General features: G+C 39.7%; 1 protein-coding gene across 1 annotated transcript in view; it reads left to right on the forward strand.

The window, feature by feature from the left end:
• LOC136875046 (uncharacterized) overlaps positions 1-18166 on the forward strand; it is a 116546-nt gene that overhangs the window by 74857 nt on the left and 23523 nt on the right. The window contains exon 5 of the mRNA XM_067148768.2: positions 14974-15184. Within this exon, the coding sequence (XP_067004869.2) occupies positions 14974-15184 (211 nt within the window). The remainder of the gene's footprint in view (positions 1-14973; positions 15185-18166) is intronic.

Consider the following 18166-nt stretch of genomic DNA (forward strand, 5'->3'; position numbering starts at 1 on the left):
AAATAGCCTTTCTGAAATTTGACCAGACCTGAGAATATATAAACTAACCACTGAAATCAGTGATGCACTGAGTCGTAGCTTGAGGCATAGCACAATCTTACTTAATTTCAGTGTATGGCATTCAAATTAAGCGATCGTTTATTTCTAATGAGTTAAGAACTGCTATCAGTCACATTATTCATCCATTTATTACGGAAACCTGTTCTCTTTCATTTCGAATTTTGTTTACAGTATACCAGTTGATGGGTATTAATAATCGACTCTTGACATCGCTTTCGAATGTTGACGAGAGAGCTCGCTAGTGCACGTTGTGAGAAAAACAGATGATGATCGATTGCATTCAACATAATCACAGGGTTGTTAAGTTGTTAAAAGAAGTGAAAAAACACAATGGTTCCACCTGATCGATGCTGTTTTATTTGCCTAAGACGAATTAAAAACTGTAGAACATGTTTCATCTACTTTATAGAAATCTTCAGCTATATATGTTTAGGAGTATGGCACAACAAGGACACACTCTTACTGTCTTAAATGTTAAAAACATTTTAACAAAGTTTTAACTTAATTATACTAAAAATTATGTGTCATGGAAAAGGGAGGGTGTTATGGATGAAAAGGGAATATGGTACATTAAGTAACTCTCACGAAAATATCTTGTTAATAAAAATAGATTAAAGCTATAGAGTTTGTCATTGTCACTGTTCATATGTTATGTAAAAACTTCTTGTAAAATCTTCGTGGCCAATCTAGCTACAGTTCACTAGGCCTGAGTGCACAAGTATATGGTGTCCTTTAGAACACTACTCTTGTTGTTACGTTTGAAAGGGAGCCAGTAACGGTACAACACGAGGCAGAGAGCTAAGGCACTGTGAAACCGCTCCTCAAAAATTTATTAAGTAACTTCGTGAGATTAGAAGAACTGATTGCAAGCCGCCATCTAAATTTGCCAGCAGTAAAATACAGGACAATAACAAGGTTTCGCAACAAGACAATGGCTCCATCTCCATTTTTCCACTAAAAATTTGAGCAGTAGCTTATTATTTATGCCATATGAACATTTAAAGCCTTTCACCAATTTTCTCAAATGACCTTCTGGTGGCAAAGGCAACAAGACCAACAAGACGTGATTCAAACAGTGCCGATAACCCTCGGGAGACTTTTTTTTTTTTTTTAAGAAAGAGAATCAAAGAGAAATTCAACACTATATTTCATTCCTTTCTTATTTTTCACTTTATTTTTCTTTAACATTGTATTAATTACAATTTTCTGCTTATTGCTGAGAGATGAAAATTGTTTTGATTGTGTGAAACTGCTCTTTGAGTTTATATCTGAAATGTTTTTTTATACAAATGTAGTTTAGATTTAGCGACATTTAGTTTATTCTGTGTTCTAATGAAATTACGTTTCTGATTCTTCAGTCTCCTCTTTAACAAAGCAGTTGCTTTCCTAGCATTTGCAGTGTCAGGACTATCTTCAACTGCTAAGCGCACGGTCTGATCACTGACATTTATGTTCTGATTAGGGTTTTTAGTAGTGATGTCTGTTACGTGGATTGCCTGTTCAGGGGAGAGTTACGATTCTTAACTGTCATAGAGAGATACTGTGAGTGTTCCTAACTCCTTTACTTACTTGAAAACATATGAATCTGAATTTATATTGAAAATTATGAAATATCTGCATTTAAAATGGAAAATATGAAAATTAATATTCATTAAATAAAATACACAATCGTCGGACCTTGTACTCACACTTACTTCTTACCTGCTGACTTACACATACGTTATTTGATGGGCACCAGCTACCACTCAGTGCAGCAGTAATAGAATGAGAATATTGACTATCTCTAGTGTGGGGTAATAAGCTTACTTTTGACAACATGCCATATAAGTTCTGGGAAAAGGAGATTGGCGTTCGGTTTCCCCATTAAATTTTGAGGTTATGTTATTCTATTCTGGAAATGAAACGCTAAATTGATTTGATAGAACAAAATATATTCTTGAAATAATTTCAATAAAATAGTGAGAACTGCTGCGATTAAAACAGATGAGAATATGAAATTATGACATTGCAACTGAAAGAAACTAGGCATGAATTTGAATTATTCTTGACCGGACATTTAACAATTTATACGAAATATATCCCTCACTGGTTCACTTGACTATACCTTCAACACTTTGAGTGTAATTACGACGTATTCCTTAGATCTGGTTTTTACTGTAGATGTGTCACGCCTAATTTGGTGGTGTATCCATGTGACTGCTTCTTCTCCATATCATGTGACTTCTTGGTAAGTCTGCACGGTATGACTTCATTGCAAGTGTCTCCTTTTATGACTCCATCCCTGTTCACCATCCACTTTACTTCTTCTCTCTTCACCCTCCGTTTAACTAATGACTCCCGTTGACTGACTGAGGCCACTCCATCTCGTTCACTCTCCGACCAACTGTGACCTCTGCTTCCAATTGAATAATGACTGACGCTACAATATGCAGCCACCTTTTATAGACGTTGGTTGACGGACCTACGTAATCTCCAGAAATAACTATGATCTACTCCCACCTCGCGATAGATATTACACCCTATGGCGAAATCGCCCGGGGCCCCTAAATACGCACGATGACATAGCGATTACTTTGCATTTACTCCAGCAGTATTGCACGATGTAGCAATGTCACATCCACATCTGATACACAGCAACTCCTACTGTACATGTATTTAGTGTTAATCTACACACACGTATATATGCATACATTTAACTACAATCATGCAAGTGACAAGCATTGCAGAATGGAATTGAATGATAATTATAATACAATAATAGTAATCTCACAGATAAAATAATAATAGTATGGAAATAATAATAATAATAATAATAATAATAATAATAATAATAAAAATACAGATATCACCTTGTAACGGGATTTGAACCGTTACAATACTTGGGCAGATTTGAAAATATATGGGGGAATGCTTCTGGTTTTAATTTCCACTGCTATCTTGGCATCTCTACTCTTTCACCATTCACCATAAACGAGTCAGTTTATTAAGAACTTATCGCCGAAATGAATATCACACACCGAACAGTTCTGAGTCAGTTTTCTATCTTTTATTCGGATGGCTTTCTCCCATTTCAGAAAAACACTTCTTCCTAGGGGTCTAGAGTAATGCCTACCTGAAGACGATCAGTCATATCCAGATCTACTGCCGGGTACAAAATACATGGGCATGTTGCATCAATATTTCCCGCACTGAATCATACTGTCTTCAAGAACAACAGCGATGTAAACTACTGTTTATAATACATAACGGAACTCGCACAATTCATTAATGAATACACTAATAATGCAAACTGCCTAAACCTCTTAACAGTAATAATGGGGAGCAATATAAATTCCATTAACTTGACAAGAATGCAACGCGCACTAATGACAAGTCTCATCTGCTGCTGCTGGTGGAAGAACCACCACTCTCTTCAGTCTACTTACGGGAGAAAGGAGAAGAGCATACGCGTTTCCTTCTATATGCTATGCAGCAGTGACAAGATGTTTACTTAAGGAAAATTCAAATCCACCATACTATACCGCGACTATTACGAAGCTTAAACGTAAGACTAGAAGAAAGTTCAACAAAAGAAACAATGGTGCTTGTAAAGCAGAGTATAGAAGTTTGGTGAAGCATTTGCTATCAAAAAAAGAAAGTGGAAGAGAGATATCTTGACAATATCCTAAATGAAAATCAAAATTCCTGAAACCCTTTAAAAAATACATATACGAAGATTAAGGGAGAGAACAAGTCAGTTCCTTCTGTTTATATAGGAGGGGATTAACTGGCGACAACAGATATAAAGCGGAAGCATTAAATCCGGCGGCACAGTTATTCAGGGACAATTTGCCAAAAAATAATAATAATGATTTCCAAATTAAAACATTATTGCATAAAGGTCTTTCTAGACTAAAAAAAAAAATATTGTGGGCCAGATTCTATTTCTGGAGAGGCACTTAAACTCGGGGGTGAAAGGATCATACCATACTTAATAAGAATCTTTAATGTATCACTGGACAGTACGAAGGTTCCAGGCGACTGGAAATCAGCCATTGTAGTCCCTATTCACAAAGGGGCGTGACAAGAGCGACTTGAATAACCACAGACCAGTAAGTCTGACGTCAGTCGTATGCATACAAATGGAGCAGTTAATAGTAGATTATTTGAGGTTAAAATGGGACTCTTTAGGGGGCAGCATGGTGTTAGGGGAGGCTTCTCCTGCGAAAACCAGCTCTCTTCCGTGTGTGAAGATATATCGGATAAGCTCGACAATGGGTCAAGGATTCATGCAGTAGTAATTGATTTTGCTAAGGTATTCAATCTTCTGCCACATGACATCCTCCTTAACAAATTAGCACGTACGGACATTGACATCAAGAGTTGTGAAATGGTTGCGAGAACTCCTCAATGGAAGATCTCAGAGGGTGCGCATGGGAGAAACGCTATCTTCTCCAGTAAACGTTATGTCTGGTGTAGCTCAGGGTAGTGTTATTGGGCCAATTCTTTTCATACTTTTCATGAATGATATGCCAGATTCGATAAAATCGGAAATGCGCCTCTTTGCTGATGATTGCAGCATATACTGGGATATAAAGGCTGAGAAGGACAAACTATTGCTTCAGCAGGATTTAGGTAAGATTGAAAAATGGGCATGTGAAAATCAAATGAAAATCCACAGCGGAAAAAGCAAGAAATTGTGTTTCAGTAAAAAGGACAGGTATTTTCTTTCTTTTCCTTACAATTGGCTTTACGTAGCACCGACACAGATAGGTCTTATGGTGACGATAGGATAGGAAAGGTCTAGGAATGGGGAGGAAGCGGCCGTGGCCTTAATTAAGGTACAGACCCAGCATTTTCCTGGTGTGAAAATGTGAAACGACGGAAAACCATCTTCAGGGCTGCCGACAGTGGGGCTCGAACCCACTATCTCCCGGATGCAAACTTACAGCTGCGCACCCCTAACCACACGGCCAACTCACCCGGTAAATGACAGGAAACAGGGATTACGAACTTGGGGGGGGGGGATTGTGGTTCAAGTTGATAGTTGTACGTACTTAGGTGTTACTGTTACAAAAAGATTTAAACTGCTCACAGCAAGTGGAAAATGTAATTAAGAAATCCTGGAGATCGTTACATTTTATTATGCGGAATCTCAAGAAAGCTAATTCTGGTGCCAAAAGTAAAGCTTATAAATGTTTGGTAAGATTGATTCTCGAATATGGGTCTGTGAGCTGGGTTCTGTACAGGGTAGGTTTAATGAATTCCCTAGAAAATGATCAAAGAAGAGCAGTGTTTTTTGTAAACGGGAATAGGAGAAATACCATTCATTGGGAAAGACTTTAATCTAGAAGAACTAGAGCACGCCTGTGTGGTCTTCATAAGAGCTACACGGGAGGGGCTGCCTGGAGTAGTATTAGGAATAGGTTGGAACCTCCCTCGTACTTATCGAGAAATGATCACAAGCGTAAAATTAGGGCCAGAAACCAGCATACTGATGTGGGCAAGTTTTCCTTCGTAAACAGGACCGAAGGGTTTGGAATAAATCACCTGCAGCAGTCTTTGACAGAATTCCTTCTGGTATCAGATCATTCAAGATCATTAGTGCTAGTGTAATGTGAAAAGTGGTAAATGATGGACACTGAATTAGTGATTTTCTGCTGGATTTAGGGCCTGTACTACGATTGTCAGATACGTAGGCAAACTAGAAGTTAAATATTTTCTTGCGTACTGCCAACGGATTTTAAAGACGGTATTGTAATGCGGAAGATGTAGTAACATTTTTATTGGGTTGGTAATAAGGGTACTGAAAATATAGTGAAATGTAGCGCGGTGGTGTACGTGTTTGTTTAGCTCTATTCCTTTTGAAATTGTGTTACTAGAATCCAATATCAGACTCTTATTAAGCTATAATGTGGAAGTCCAGGTCAAAAACAGAATTAGGACTGAAATATACACATACGAGGAAATGTTAAAATTAACTAACTGTACAAGGAAACTGAAACTGTTATAGAAAATAAAAAGACTGAAAATGTAACCTGGACGCAAAAGTTAAGATTCAGGTTATGTATCTTTTTTGTCTAGTACTATTTACAAGGTTCCGTGTTACGACGAAAGTAAAGTTTATATTCTTAATTAATGCCACTGATGCAGCGTGGGATCATCAATTTTATTATTAATTCTATTTATTGTTTGCTCATTGAATAAGTAGTTAGTTTCTTTCTTTTCAATACAATGTGAGAATAGTAACTGGCAAGCATTTATCTCACTTTAGCGAAAATACTTTTGTAGCATTGGACAGACGAATCGCTATGAACGTCGTATACCTTTCCTCCATATGTGCGTCGCGGATAGATTTGGAATAGAACCCACACTTTTGACACGCATTTTAATGATTAGGAAATGTGTACTATCACCTCTAGTACCCTACCGACTACCATTTACAATTACTTACAATAACTTACTGTTATTATTTCAATCTACCATTTACAAGGTAAAAAATGTTAGACTATTGGGACTCGAACCCACGAAAAACTGCTTCGCAGCAAACTATCTGGCCCTAACGACCACAGCTACCCATGCAGCCTACACTTAACTGTTTGTGTGCTACTGATGTACTCAGTAGCAACAACTTGCTAGCTTGGGAAATCTTTAAGAATTCTGTGATAGCTGGACAGGAAGCATGACATACTTTATAAATATATACGTAGATTACATTGTAACAACTTAATTTCGCACAGCATCATGCGGATAGATTCATCTTGATGAGTAGCCATCTTGATTCTTTACAGCAGCATCCCCGATAGGAGCGAAGTCCCAGATAAGAGCGTTAACAGCCTCTCCAACTTCGGCATATTCTCCCAGATTGCACATAAACGAAAGTCGTAGTACGCGTTTTCAACCGAACTTCCAGATAATTGTCCAAACTGCCAAATAAATTTATACCGCACTTTTATCTGGCTGTCGTAGTACAGGCCCTTAGAATGTTAAGCTAGTAGTATTTCTTGTAATATTTTCTTTCCGTGGAATTGCTTGTTGTATTTCACTACTGTAAGCGATCATTGCCACTGGGATGTGTTTGTTTGGCTCGATATTTCAGAACTTCTTTCTCTGGTGTATCCAGGACATTGTTTTACCTTAAACCTAACAGTAGTGGATCACCACTGGCAGCTACTACGGCAACCACGCTGTTGCCCTTCACCCTCATCTTCAAAGTTTTTTTGCCGAAGCTGGCATAAAGATGTTTGCTCATACCTGATGCTTAGTAGCAGTAATACAGTATTTTCATGATGAATCATCATATTGTAGAGACATGTGTAACAAGTATCACCAGCAAATTTTCAGCGGTTTCTCATTGACTTTACGATTCAGTTTTAAGATAATGGTAAACAAACGCATGGAAATAGCAAATAAATGTGCAGCTGCAAGAAATGTCATGATTGACATAAAGCCCAAGATTGCTTTAAAAAATGCATGCTATATAAGAAAAATGCTCAGTGGCTTGCAACAGCGGTGCTATTTTTGGGGTGGGGGCAGTAGCCACTTACCGTCCCAATCCTAGCCTATTCCCGTCCTTAGATTGCCAAAATTGCAATGTTAAACCACTAGCAAACAATAAACAATGATTCTTTACAGAAGTCAAAGCTAAAATTGTGAACTAACATTATACATACATACATACATACATACATACATACATACATACATACATACATACATACATACATACATACTTCATTATAGATTGTTGTGCTTTTGAGCATTCAGTCTGCATGCCTGTGTGTATTTACTATGAATCCTCTGTTTGTAACTAGATTTGTGGCCTCGTTTAGTATGATACCTTCTTCTTTCTTGTACATTTTTCATTCCCAGTCTTCTGGGTCAGGACATCCACAGTTTTCTATTTCTCCACCACTCCCTTCTTTCCTCCAATATTTCTTCTACTCCTCTTTTCTCTATACTCTCCTTCACCATATCCATCCACCTCTTTCTGGGCCTTCCCTGTTATCTTCCTCCTATTTTCTCCATAAATACTCACTTTGGAACTGTATCTTCTTCCATTCTCATCATGTGTTCATACCATTTCAGCTTACTCTCTCTGATATCTATGTTACTGATTTTATCCCTTCATGTCTTCCCAATTATTCATCTGTTCTTCTTCTTCTTCCTTTGTTCATGTGGTCTCTTTAAAAAGTTCCTTTTAGCATCGACCTCGAAGATCTTTTAGTACCATGTGTTTTCATTCGTCCCCACCTAGTTATACCTGCTCCCTTCATAAAGTTGGAGGCCCTCCTTATTGGGTCTTATCGGATGTTTCTTCACCAGGTAGTCCCAGTGTGTTTCTTCCCAGTGCCTCACGTTCAAAGAGTGTGTGTTCAGCTGATTCTTCCGTATCGTTATATTTCCTACATACATTGGCTCTTATTACTGCAATTCTGTATAGGTGCTTTTTAAGATGGCAGTGTCTAGTCAGCAGTCCTACTACCCATCTTACATTTTCTCTGCTGAGTTCCAGCAGTTCCTTAGTATGCTTCTTGTTTGGGCTCTTTATTAGTTCCTATGCAAGCCTGCATCCTGGAGCATTTTTTCCAGTTTTCCACGTTTCTTTTGTACCCATTTACCTACGTAAAGTCAGGCTTGTTGATAAGAGATCCCACGTACTGGTTCTGGGTCCACGAAAGGTGTTTCTGACCCTTTTCTTGCCAGTTTATCTGCTTTTTCATTACCTTCTATGGCTGCATGCCCATTATTTTAACAACACTGTACTCTGAGAGCTTCAGGAGAAGTGTATGACAGTAGCAAACAATTTTGGATGTAATCTGGACAGCTTCAAGTGCCGTAATGGCTGCTGGGCTATGTATAAATATGAAAATGTTCTTATCCCTGTAGTTCATTTTCATGTTTTCCTCAAGGCAAGTAATGATGGCTGTCACTTCAGCTTGGAAAACTGTAGTGTGTCTGCCTAGACTCGTTTGGATTGATCTCTCAAGTCTTTGCCCGTTGATCCCTTCTCCTGTTCCCTTCTCAGTCCTTGAGCCATCAATATCTTCCCTACTAGTTTTCCATCTGTTAATGTCCCAGTCTTCCTTTTTTGTTATCTGGGTCTCAGATGGTTTCTTAAAGATACACTTTGTAATCATATGATCAGCTGGCATGTGTAAAACTTCCCCTGTTATTACTCTGTTAATTTTATTGTGTCCAAGATTGGGCCTTTGAGCCTTCCCGCATCCATTTTGCTCAAGTCGATATGAGCTCATTCTAGCCTGTCCCTCTAAAAAATTACTTAATGGAGGGAGACCTAGTAGGGTATTCAAGGCTTCTGTTGGCGTAGTTTTCATTGCCCCAGTTATGGCTATACATGCCATTCTCTGAAGGCTATTGAGTTTGCTACTGACTTTTTCTTGACTTAACTTCATCCACCAAATGATTGCTGCATAGTTCATCAGTGGTCTAATGATCATTATGTATATCAACATTACCATTTCCGGCTTTAGACCCCATGTTGTCCCAACTGCCCTATTGCATGCATGCAATAGGTGGTTAGCTGCGGTTATGTTCCTTTCTGTGTGAGGATTCCAGGTTAACTTCTTGTCTAATATTACACCTACTGTAAGTGTAACACTTGTTCTTCCATATAAATTTCTTGCCCAAAGAGCTTCATTGTTCTCGTCCCCTCTAATTTCTTCCTTCTTGTAAAAGGGACCAGTGTTATCTTGTTCGGGTTGAGTACGAGTTGTTCTTCCTGATACCAGTTCTCCACAAGGTTAAATGATCTTTGCATGAGGTCTTGGATGAAACTCGTCACTTTACCTTTTACCACCATAACTAGATCATCTGCGTATCCTTGTGCATAAAATCCCTGTTCATTGAGCATGGTTATGATTTTGTTCACCACAAGGTTCCACAGAAGAGGAGAAAGGACTCCTTCCTGCGCACAACCTCGGGTGGCTCTAACCGTTAGCATCTCTTCAAACGGAGTTGCCTTTATTTTCCTCCCATCTAACATGGATCTAATCCTTTTTACAACAGTCTTGCTCACCCTACTCTCTTAAACAACTTTAGTCAATGAGTTGTAGGTTGTATTACTGAAGGCCCCTTCTATGTCTCAAAATGCCACCAGAGCAATTTCTTTGTATTCTAGGCTTTCCTCTAGTTTGTAAACCAAGCGATGGAGTGCTGTCTCAGTGGATCTGCCAGGCCTGTATGCGAACTGATTTTCATGTAAGGTTGAGTTCAGTTGCACCATTTTCCAGATGTATTTATCCAGTATTTTTTTCATTGCTTTTAGCATGAAGGAGTTTAAGAATAATGGTCTATAGTCTTTGGCTTGGGCATAGTTTGCCCTTCCAGGCTGCGGTATAAATACCACTTTAGCCTTAGACCATGATTTTGGCACGTACCCCAGAGCTAGGCTTGTTCTAAAAAGGTCTGTCAGGGCCTTGATGATTATCTCCTGTCCTTTCTGCAGGAGTATTGGGAGTATCTTATCTGGCCCCAGAGCCTTTATGGACTGAAACGTGTTGATTGCCCACCTCACATGGTTAGGCTTAATCGGTTGGCACAGTTCCAATCTGCTTTTCGTGGTCTGGCGTCTGTTTCAACCATTTCTTCCCCTTCTACTTTCTTAGCCTCAGGAAAATGACAAGCTAGCAACACCTCCAGCATCTCCTTTCCCGTCTGAGTGTAAGTTCCATTAGGTTTTTCCAGTTTTCCCACTTGATTTATATGTACCTTTTTAAGAACCTTCTGCATCAGTGCTTGATTCCACTTTCTCGCAAAAACAGTCTCCAAGAGTTTCTTGTTGCTCTCCATATCTCTAAGTTATACTCGGTGAGTTTCCTATGATATGCCATCTCTTGATTTTTATGCAATGTTTTAACTTCTTTCTTCGTTTTGGCTAGGTTGTTATTCCACCACCTAACATTTTTGGCAGTTTTCTTTTCTCTAAGGGACAGTTGTCATGGTATGATCCTAAAATGGCCTCTTCTAATTGTTCCACTGCCTCATCCAATTCCCTCCGTCTCCTTACATTCGTTTGAATCTTTTGTACAGCCTGCCCTAGTACTTCTCTGTATCTATCCCAGTTCGTTCTTTTAGGATCTCTGTACAATTCAATATCACATTGCCTTGCATCTATCGCAAGTTGGATATGCTGGTGGTCTGCCAAGGATGGCTCCTCCAGCACCTTCCAATCCTTAATGAAGTTTGCTATATACATGGTGCTCAATGTGATATCTATTACCTCTCGACGATTCTTATTTATGAATGTCCGTTTATTTCCTAGGTTTAATATTATCATTTCTGATCTAATAATAAACTCTAGTTAAGACTCACTCTTTGCATTGCAGTTGATACTACCCCATGCAGTGTGATGTGCATTTGCATCTGCTCCAAGTACAAGGTGTTCACCTTTCCTCTTTGCTTTGCAAATCAATTCTTCAACGTCTTCCGTGGATCCGTTGAGTCGTATGGAAGGTGCGCATAGCCTGTTGTTATTTCTCTGGGACCTTCCCAATTCCCAAGTTTTATCTTGGCTGCCACTAAATCCCTTGAACAATGTTCCTGTAACAGAAGGCATTTTAATTTTCTGCTCACAATTAAACATGTTCTGGGCATTTTCCTCGAAGTAATGTCGTACATTAGCTTACCTCCAGATTCCGCCAGTCCTGCTGCTCTGCCCTTAACTACCCATGGCTCTTATACAAGTCAATAGCCTCGGACTTGAACTTCCTGACAAAATTGGCAACAGCTGCTTTTTTATGTTGAAGGTTGTCCTGAAGAACTTTCAGCATCATCCGTGCCAATGCTGCGTTTTGTTTTTCCCTTAATTACTTGAAATTTGATCTGCCCAAGTCCAAGCTTGGCCTTACGGCTTCTCTTCTTGAGCTCTTCGAAATTATTTCATTTAGGGCCAAAACAACTGTCCTTCCTGTCATCAGTAGTTGTCGCATTCAGCACTCTCTACTCTTTCGTCAGAAGTTTGGTCTCATGCTGATGTATATTGACAAGAACTTCAATCTTCATCTTGCCAAATGCAGGTGGAAACTTCGTGATGACCTTTGTAGTATTCAGCACCACCTTCTTGGCTTCTGCCACCTCCAAATTCTTCCCTTTCCAAGGGTTGCAATTGGCTACTGTCTGTTTCAGCCAACTTTTGGTTTCTGGATTTACACAGATCAGTACCATTGCTCCACTTTCCAGCCTTGGAGACTCGAAGAAGCCTGGAAGACATCCGTCCGATAGTGGTTTCATCTGCACTATCAGAACAGATGATAGCTCTTTCATGTCTTCCTCCTTCAGTTTCCCATCTCGAAAGGTTTTAGGTATTATGGCTACCTTGATTGAAGTAAGTCTTTCCGAAAAAGACATGACCTTTTCTTCTTTCTGTTTCTTGATGGGTGGTTTAGTAGCCGAACTTGATGGCGTACTATCCTTCCACCTTAGCCTTTTGGGCATTGTCGGAGGGATAGCCTCTTGCGCCGATCCCTGTTCCTTGGGTTTTTCTCCGTCCAAGTTCCAGCCGCTAGTTTGGCTTTCTTCCTTTCCTTATAGTATGCACTGTTGCGAGGTGGTCTCTTGATATGTAATCTGTTGATTTTCGATGCAGAAATCTTCAGTTCTGTCTCTACAGACTTACCTGATTTGCTTGTGGTAGCAGTCTGCTCTACTGAAGCTTCTGTTACCATTTCTTGTTTTGTGTTGGTGACAGCCTGTCCTATTGGGACTTCTGTCTCCATTTATTCATCTTGGGCTTGCTCCTGGGTATGCTCTGCTGGAGCTTCCATGGCTTCCCTTGATGTCAGAGTTTTTGAAAATGGTTCTTTTTGAGCATCCATGTTTCAATCAGTCATAGGGTTTTTGCCCCTTCTAGGGTCCTGAGCGTTGTTCTCACCATCCATGATGAGGCATACAGCTAGACATTGTCCTCCCACAGCTCAGGCTCTCCGTAGCAGACACCACGCCCCTCGGTCATCCATCCAGCGGTCCGCCCCTGGTCCGAACCTAGCCAGGTTTGTTCCCCCTTCAGTAGGCCTACTCACGTGGTTTCCACTTGGCATTCCCATGTCTGAGTTCACAGCCATGGGTTTCCCCCGGGGTTGGGTTCGCCCGTCTCCCAACCCGTGGCTTGTCCAGGCTACGTAGAGCAAAGTGATGTGTTGGTTCCAGCACCCCGCAATGAGGCTTCCACTTCCTAACCTTGGCTTGGCCTGGTGACAATTTCATCTGTTGTTTGTCCAACCCTTGTCCCGTTTCTCTACGGGGTCGAGTATGAGATGAGATGAATATTGTGGCGGGATGCTTTTCCTGACGTCAACCTCACCTCATCAAAGGAGTTAATGAGATAAAATGAATGACTTGATATGTGCTAGTAGGAAGGGAGAGGGTGAAGTTCTGCCAATAGAAGAAAGGTAGGACCGGGCGAGTTGGCCGTGCGTGTAGAGGCGCGCGGCTGTGAGCTTGCATCCGGGAGATAGTAGGTTCGAATCCCACTATCGGCAGCCCTGAAGATGGTTTTCCGTGGTTTCCCATTTTCACACCAGGCAAATGCTGGGGCTGTACCTTAATTAAGGCCACGGCCGCTTCCTTCCAACTCCTCAGCCTTTCCCATCCCATCGTCGTCATAAGACCTATCTGTGTCGGTACGACGTAAAGCCCCTAGCAAAAAAAAAAAAAAAGAAAGGTAGGCCTAAAATGAAAATAAACTATAAGTGGGACGTCTGTCATATAGGAATTTTTATACACGTCCCACCTTTAAGGATATCTTATAGTTTCTTATTTTCATTTTAGACCTTTCTTCAACTTGACTTCTGGTCTGTGCACTTTTTAAACAAAAGTTCCTCCTATAAATTACCTTGTAACAAGACTATCTAAATTGTACTGATCTTAGAGTTTAACAAATCAAGCGTCCGTCCAACAGCCGGATTTTAAACAAAACTTTGTTTGCTAACAATACTCAAACCAACAACTCTGGCTCAAAAAGTGGTGCACATCATCACCGTTCTAAACATTCTCACTTAATATTACATACATGCGTAATCATTATAGACAGTTATGTCTTTCAGCGTTCAGTCTGCAAGCCTCTGTGAATTGACTATACGTCGCCACAATCCTCTATTTGCCACTAGTGCTGTGGCCTTATTTAGTTCTATAGCTCTTATTTACTAGCTTAACATTCTCTTGAAAAAATGTTGCATTTTACTTGACGTATTTGCCAACCAATCATATTTTTATTCTTTTAAATGTGTTAATAATATCCTTGTTGTATTTTAACTTGTCTTTTGCCTACCAGCTGATGATGTCCATAATGTGGACGAAACACATCCTTAACATATTTATGTTGTCTTGAAAAATAAACAACTACTAGTATTGTAAAGGTGGAATCTTTATTAAGAATCGTAAAGATTATAACAAGAAAGCAGATGCAATATTTCTCCCATTCATCACACCAACTTCAAAAACCTTCCCATATCTCTGAACACTCAGTCAAGTGGTGCTTCCATGGACAGTAGGAATGAAGAAAATGTTGAAATAGCTTACGACTGAACATTTTGTGATACCAGATTCAACAAATGAAAAAAATCTCTGTTTCTCATATTTTATTAATACCCTATAATATTTGTGTTTAGTTGCGCTGGCAGAGTTAGGCTATGGTGGTTTTTTTTTTTTTAATTTCACAGTGTATAAAATTTGAGAACCATGTTCAGCATATGCTTGAATTTGATGTGATGGTGTATATCATATGGAAATAGCAATAAAGTAATTAAAATTAAACATGGTTTATTGTTATTTAAGCAGCACAAACAATTACAAGTCAGTTGTTTATCAATTCCAGCTAATCAAGTTTGAGACTAGTTAACTGTGAATCCTCCATTTCTTTAAATATTGTGATGTGTTGGACCTGTCTGAGTATGTCGTGTGATGAAACTGTTACAGTCCACCTCAGAGCAGTGCTCAGAAGACGAGGTGACGTCCGCTGCATCATACTTGATCCGGGAGTGGGCCGAGAAACTGTTGGGCGTGAGGTTCGACAGCCTGCGGGATTTAGCGTGTCATCTGGTGGACAAGCTGTGTGTTGATTCCCGCTCTGTAGCTGCCTTCACTTTATTATCCAGTAGTTCCCAAGATAAGAAGTGTAATGGCAAGGGTGAGTACTCTCTGTATTATCCAGTCTTAACCCTAAGTACTATCATAACTAGAGTCTCTTTTATTTAGGTGTTTGTATCGAAGTGTCAAATAGAGACAAACATGTTTCCGTACATTTGGGAACGGTAGGACCCGGTTTTATTTTGCCTTTTTTTGCCTGGTTTAGCTTCTGTTGTTTTTTTATATTTTAATGCCTTTTGATTTGGCCTTCTTTTGAGTTGTGGAAATTTTCTGCTGTTATATATTGCACTTATAATCAAAAGAATTTAAAGGGTACATTATATATATTAAAATTAATCAGTGGAAAGAAAACATGATTCCAGTGTACTGGATTAATAATAAAGAGGACATTTTCATTTTAAATTAATAAGAAATAACATTTAAAGAGATTTTAATGTTACACAAATCTCCACCAGCCAAATGGTTGAGAGGGTTGCTAGGTCCATTCCTGCTATGTAAGATTAAGTAGTGGTGGTTATTATTTTAAGAGGAAGAACAATTTAGTAAAGATCTTCTATTAACACTAATCAGAAGGAAAATCTTGGAAAAAATGAAGATGTCAGCAAAATAAAGGGAAGAACCACAAAGAACATGAAAATGAAAAACTCCCTGTGCCTTGAAAACTTAATACAGTCTGGGTTAGGCATGTCACTGGGTGAGATTGTGAAATTGCTCCCATAGCTCAAAATCTGCAGTTCCAAATCTGTATCACAATATCCATCATTTCTTAGACGCTGGAATTATCAAAGACCACGCACAATTCAGACTCCAGAACTAGTGAAAGCCGTGGCATATCATGTATGCAGAAATCTGGTATGAAGACAGCCACCGAAGGCTGGTGAATTGAAAATATACAAAATGTGAATGTCTCGTGTATTGCCTAGTGACCTAATGGCTACCTGCTTACAAACAACGCAAAGGACACCACCTCATTGACCGAGCACATTGGCCGTGTGGTTTGGGCCACGCAGCTGTGGGTTTGCATTCGGAAGATGGTGGATCCATCCCTTAAGATTGTTTTCCATTGTTTCACACCAGACAAATGCTGGGGTTGAACCTTAATTAAGGCCGTGGTAATTTCCTTCCGAATCCTAGCACTTTCCTGTCTCATCTTGCTGTAAGACCTGTCTGTCTTGGTACTACATAAAACCAATAGGAAAAAAGAGATCACTTCACAAATGAACTTACGCACCACAGACTCACAAAATCAAAGAGTTTACTTGTGCCAGTATGCACCAAATTATCAAAAATATTTTTGGTGTTGAGTCCTCTGACAGAATTGAGAGAAGCTGCAAGTAAGGCTTCAAGGGTCCAGGGACCATCATCCTACGAGGGCACAACTGAGTTTTCAGCACACATGGCTCAACGCAGGGCAATGTTTTGAACTTCATATCCACCTCTGAGTGGCCTACCTTTTGACTACAAATTATGGACCATATTTCTAGATATGGCTTGCATAAAGAGATTCTCAAATGTTGCCAGATTAAAGTGCTCTCTGATGAAGACAACAGCGGAATTCCCTCTTTACATGGTGCATAGTGCAGTTGATGAGTGACACTAGGACTTAAGATGCTAAAGGTGGTTAATTAAAGAAAAAAAAAGATGTCTGAGTTTTGTTTCATTCAGTACATATGTGCAACCGGTATTAATAAGATATTGAAATATCTTTGACATTCTGTATAGAGTGTGTATATGGAGGTATTCTCATGAACCACACATTAGAAAGAGTATTTCTTCCTGATTATTGTAAGCTGTTATAATTAGAGGAACAGGCAGTACTTTAATAGCTCTAGCTGCTTGAACGGATTCCTGCAAAACATTCCTGTGCATTTTCTTCTTTCCTAGCGTTTACCCCGCATAATTGCAGGGTCCGGTTTTTTGCACTTCACTTTCCAACTCTTATGACACTTGGCATCGACTGGAGTAATGCCCATTGAGCACATACCCACCCGTAGTGCGTCAAGCCATCTTTTCCTTCGGTGGCCCTCAAGTTCAAATGTAGTGCCGAGGTACTATTGCTGCGCGGTACGTGAGATAAGTCTCCCGTATTTTGTCAGTAATTGGAGCCACTCCAAATGCCGCTTTTACATCCTGGTTCCTTGCGTGGTGCCATCTAAGCATCCTCATTTCCACGACATGGAGATGTTGTCTTTTTGAGACTGGCTAGCATTCTGCCCCAATCTTTGATTTTGAGCACAATGAGATCTTCTGGTCAAACAGAACTCCCGTATCATGGCGCCACTTCATTTTTATACCAACATTTTTAAAAAATAATAGGGTGCAACCTTTACACGAAGAAATTTTTAATACCAGTATTTGTATTACTCATAGAATTAAATTATAACTTAATAGTATTTGACGACCATCTATGGAAAAATAGGAAAAGTCAATAGATTCCAGTATCTTGGCGAATGGGTCCACGCCGATAGTAGAGCTGAGACTTCCATTTTAGACAGACGTGCCAAACTTAACGCAGCACACCAACTGTCGCAAAACTGTTACAACAAGAAGTGCATATCGAAGAACGCCAAGATATGCCATTACAAGACTTATCAGACCCCAGTTCTTATATGCTGCGGAGACCTTACTGATGAACAGGAAAGGCACCCTGGGCGACCTGTGAAAAGTCAAAAGACGTATCCTACGGAAAATTCATGGGCCAAGAGTGCTCCCGGATAGAACCTACCGACTGAAAGCAAATTCTGAACTGTACCAACAGTTGGAAATGGCTAACACTAGCATGCAATAGGCAGCTGAAATTTTACTGCCACCTTCTGAGAATGGACGACAGGCTTTGCACTCATCAAAAGCTATAAGACTAGAAGCATGTGGCTCAATGAAGTAAAAAAGGACTTAGCTTCTGCTGAATTCTGGTACTACATCTCAGACCGCCCTAAATTTAGTAAATTGGTAAATTTGTGGTCTCTTCTGCCAAAGTTGTTAACTATCGGAAACCTCTTTCACAGGAAAGAAAGGAAAAACA

This window comes from Anabrus simplex, chromosome 5 (assembly GCF_040414725.1).
Source record: "Anabrus simplex isolate iqAnaSimp1 chromosome 5, ASM4041472v1, whole genome shotgun sequence".
Classification (NCBI taxonomy): domain Eukaryota; kingdom Metazoa; phylum Arthropoda; class Insecta; order Orthoptera; family Tettigoniidae; genus Anabrus; species Anabrus simplex.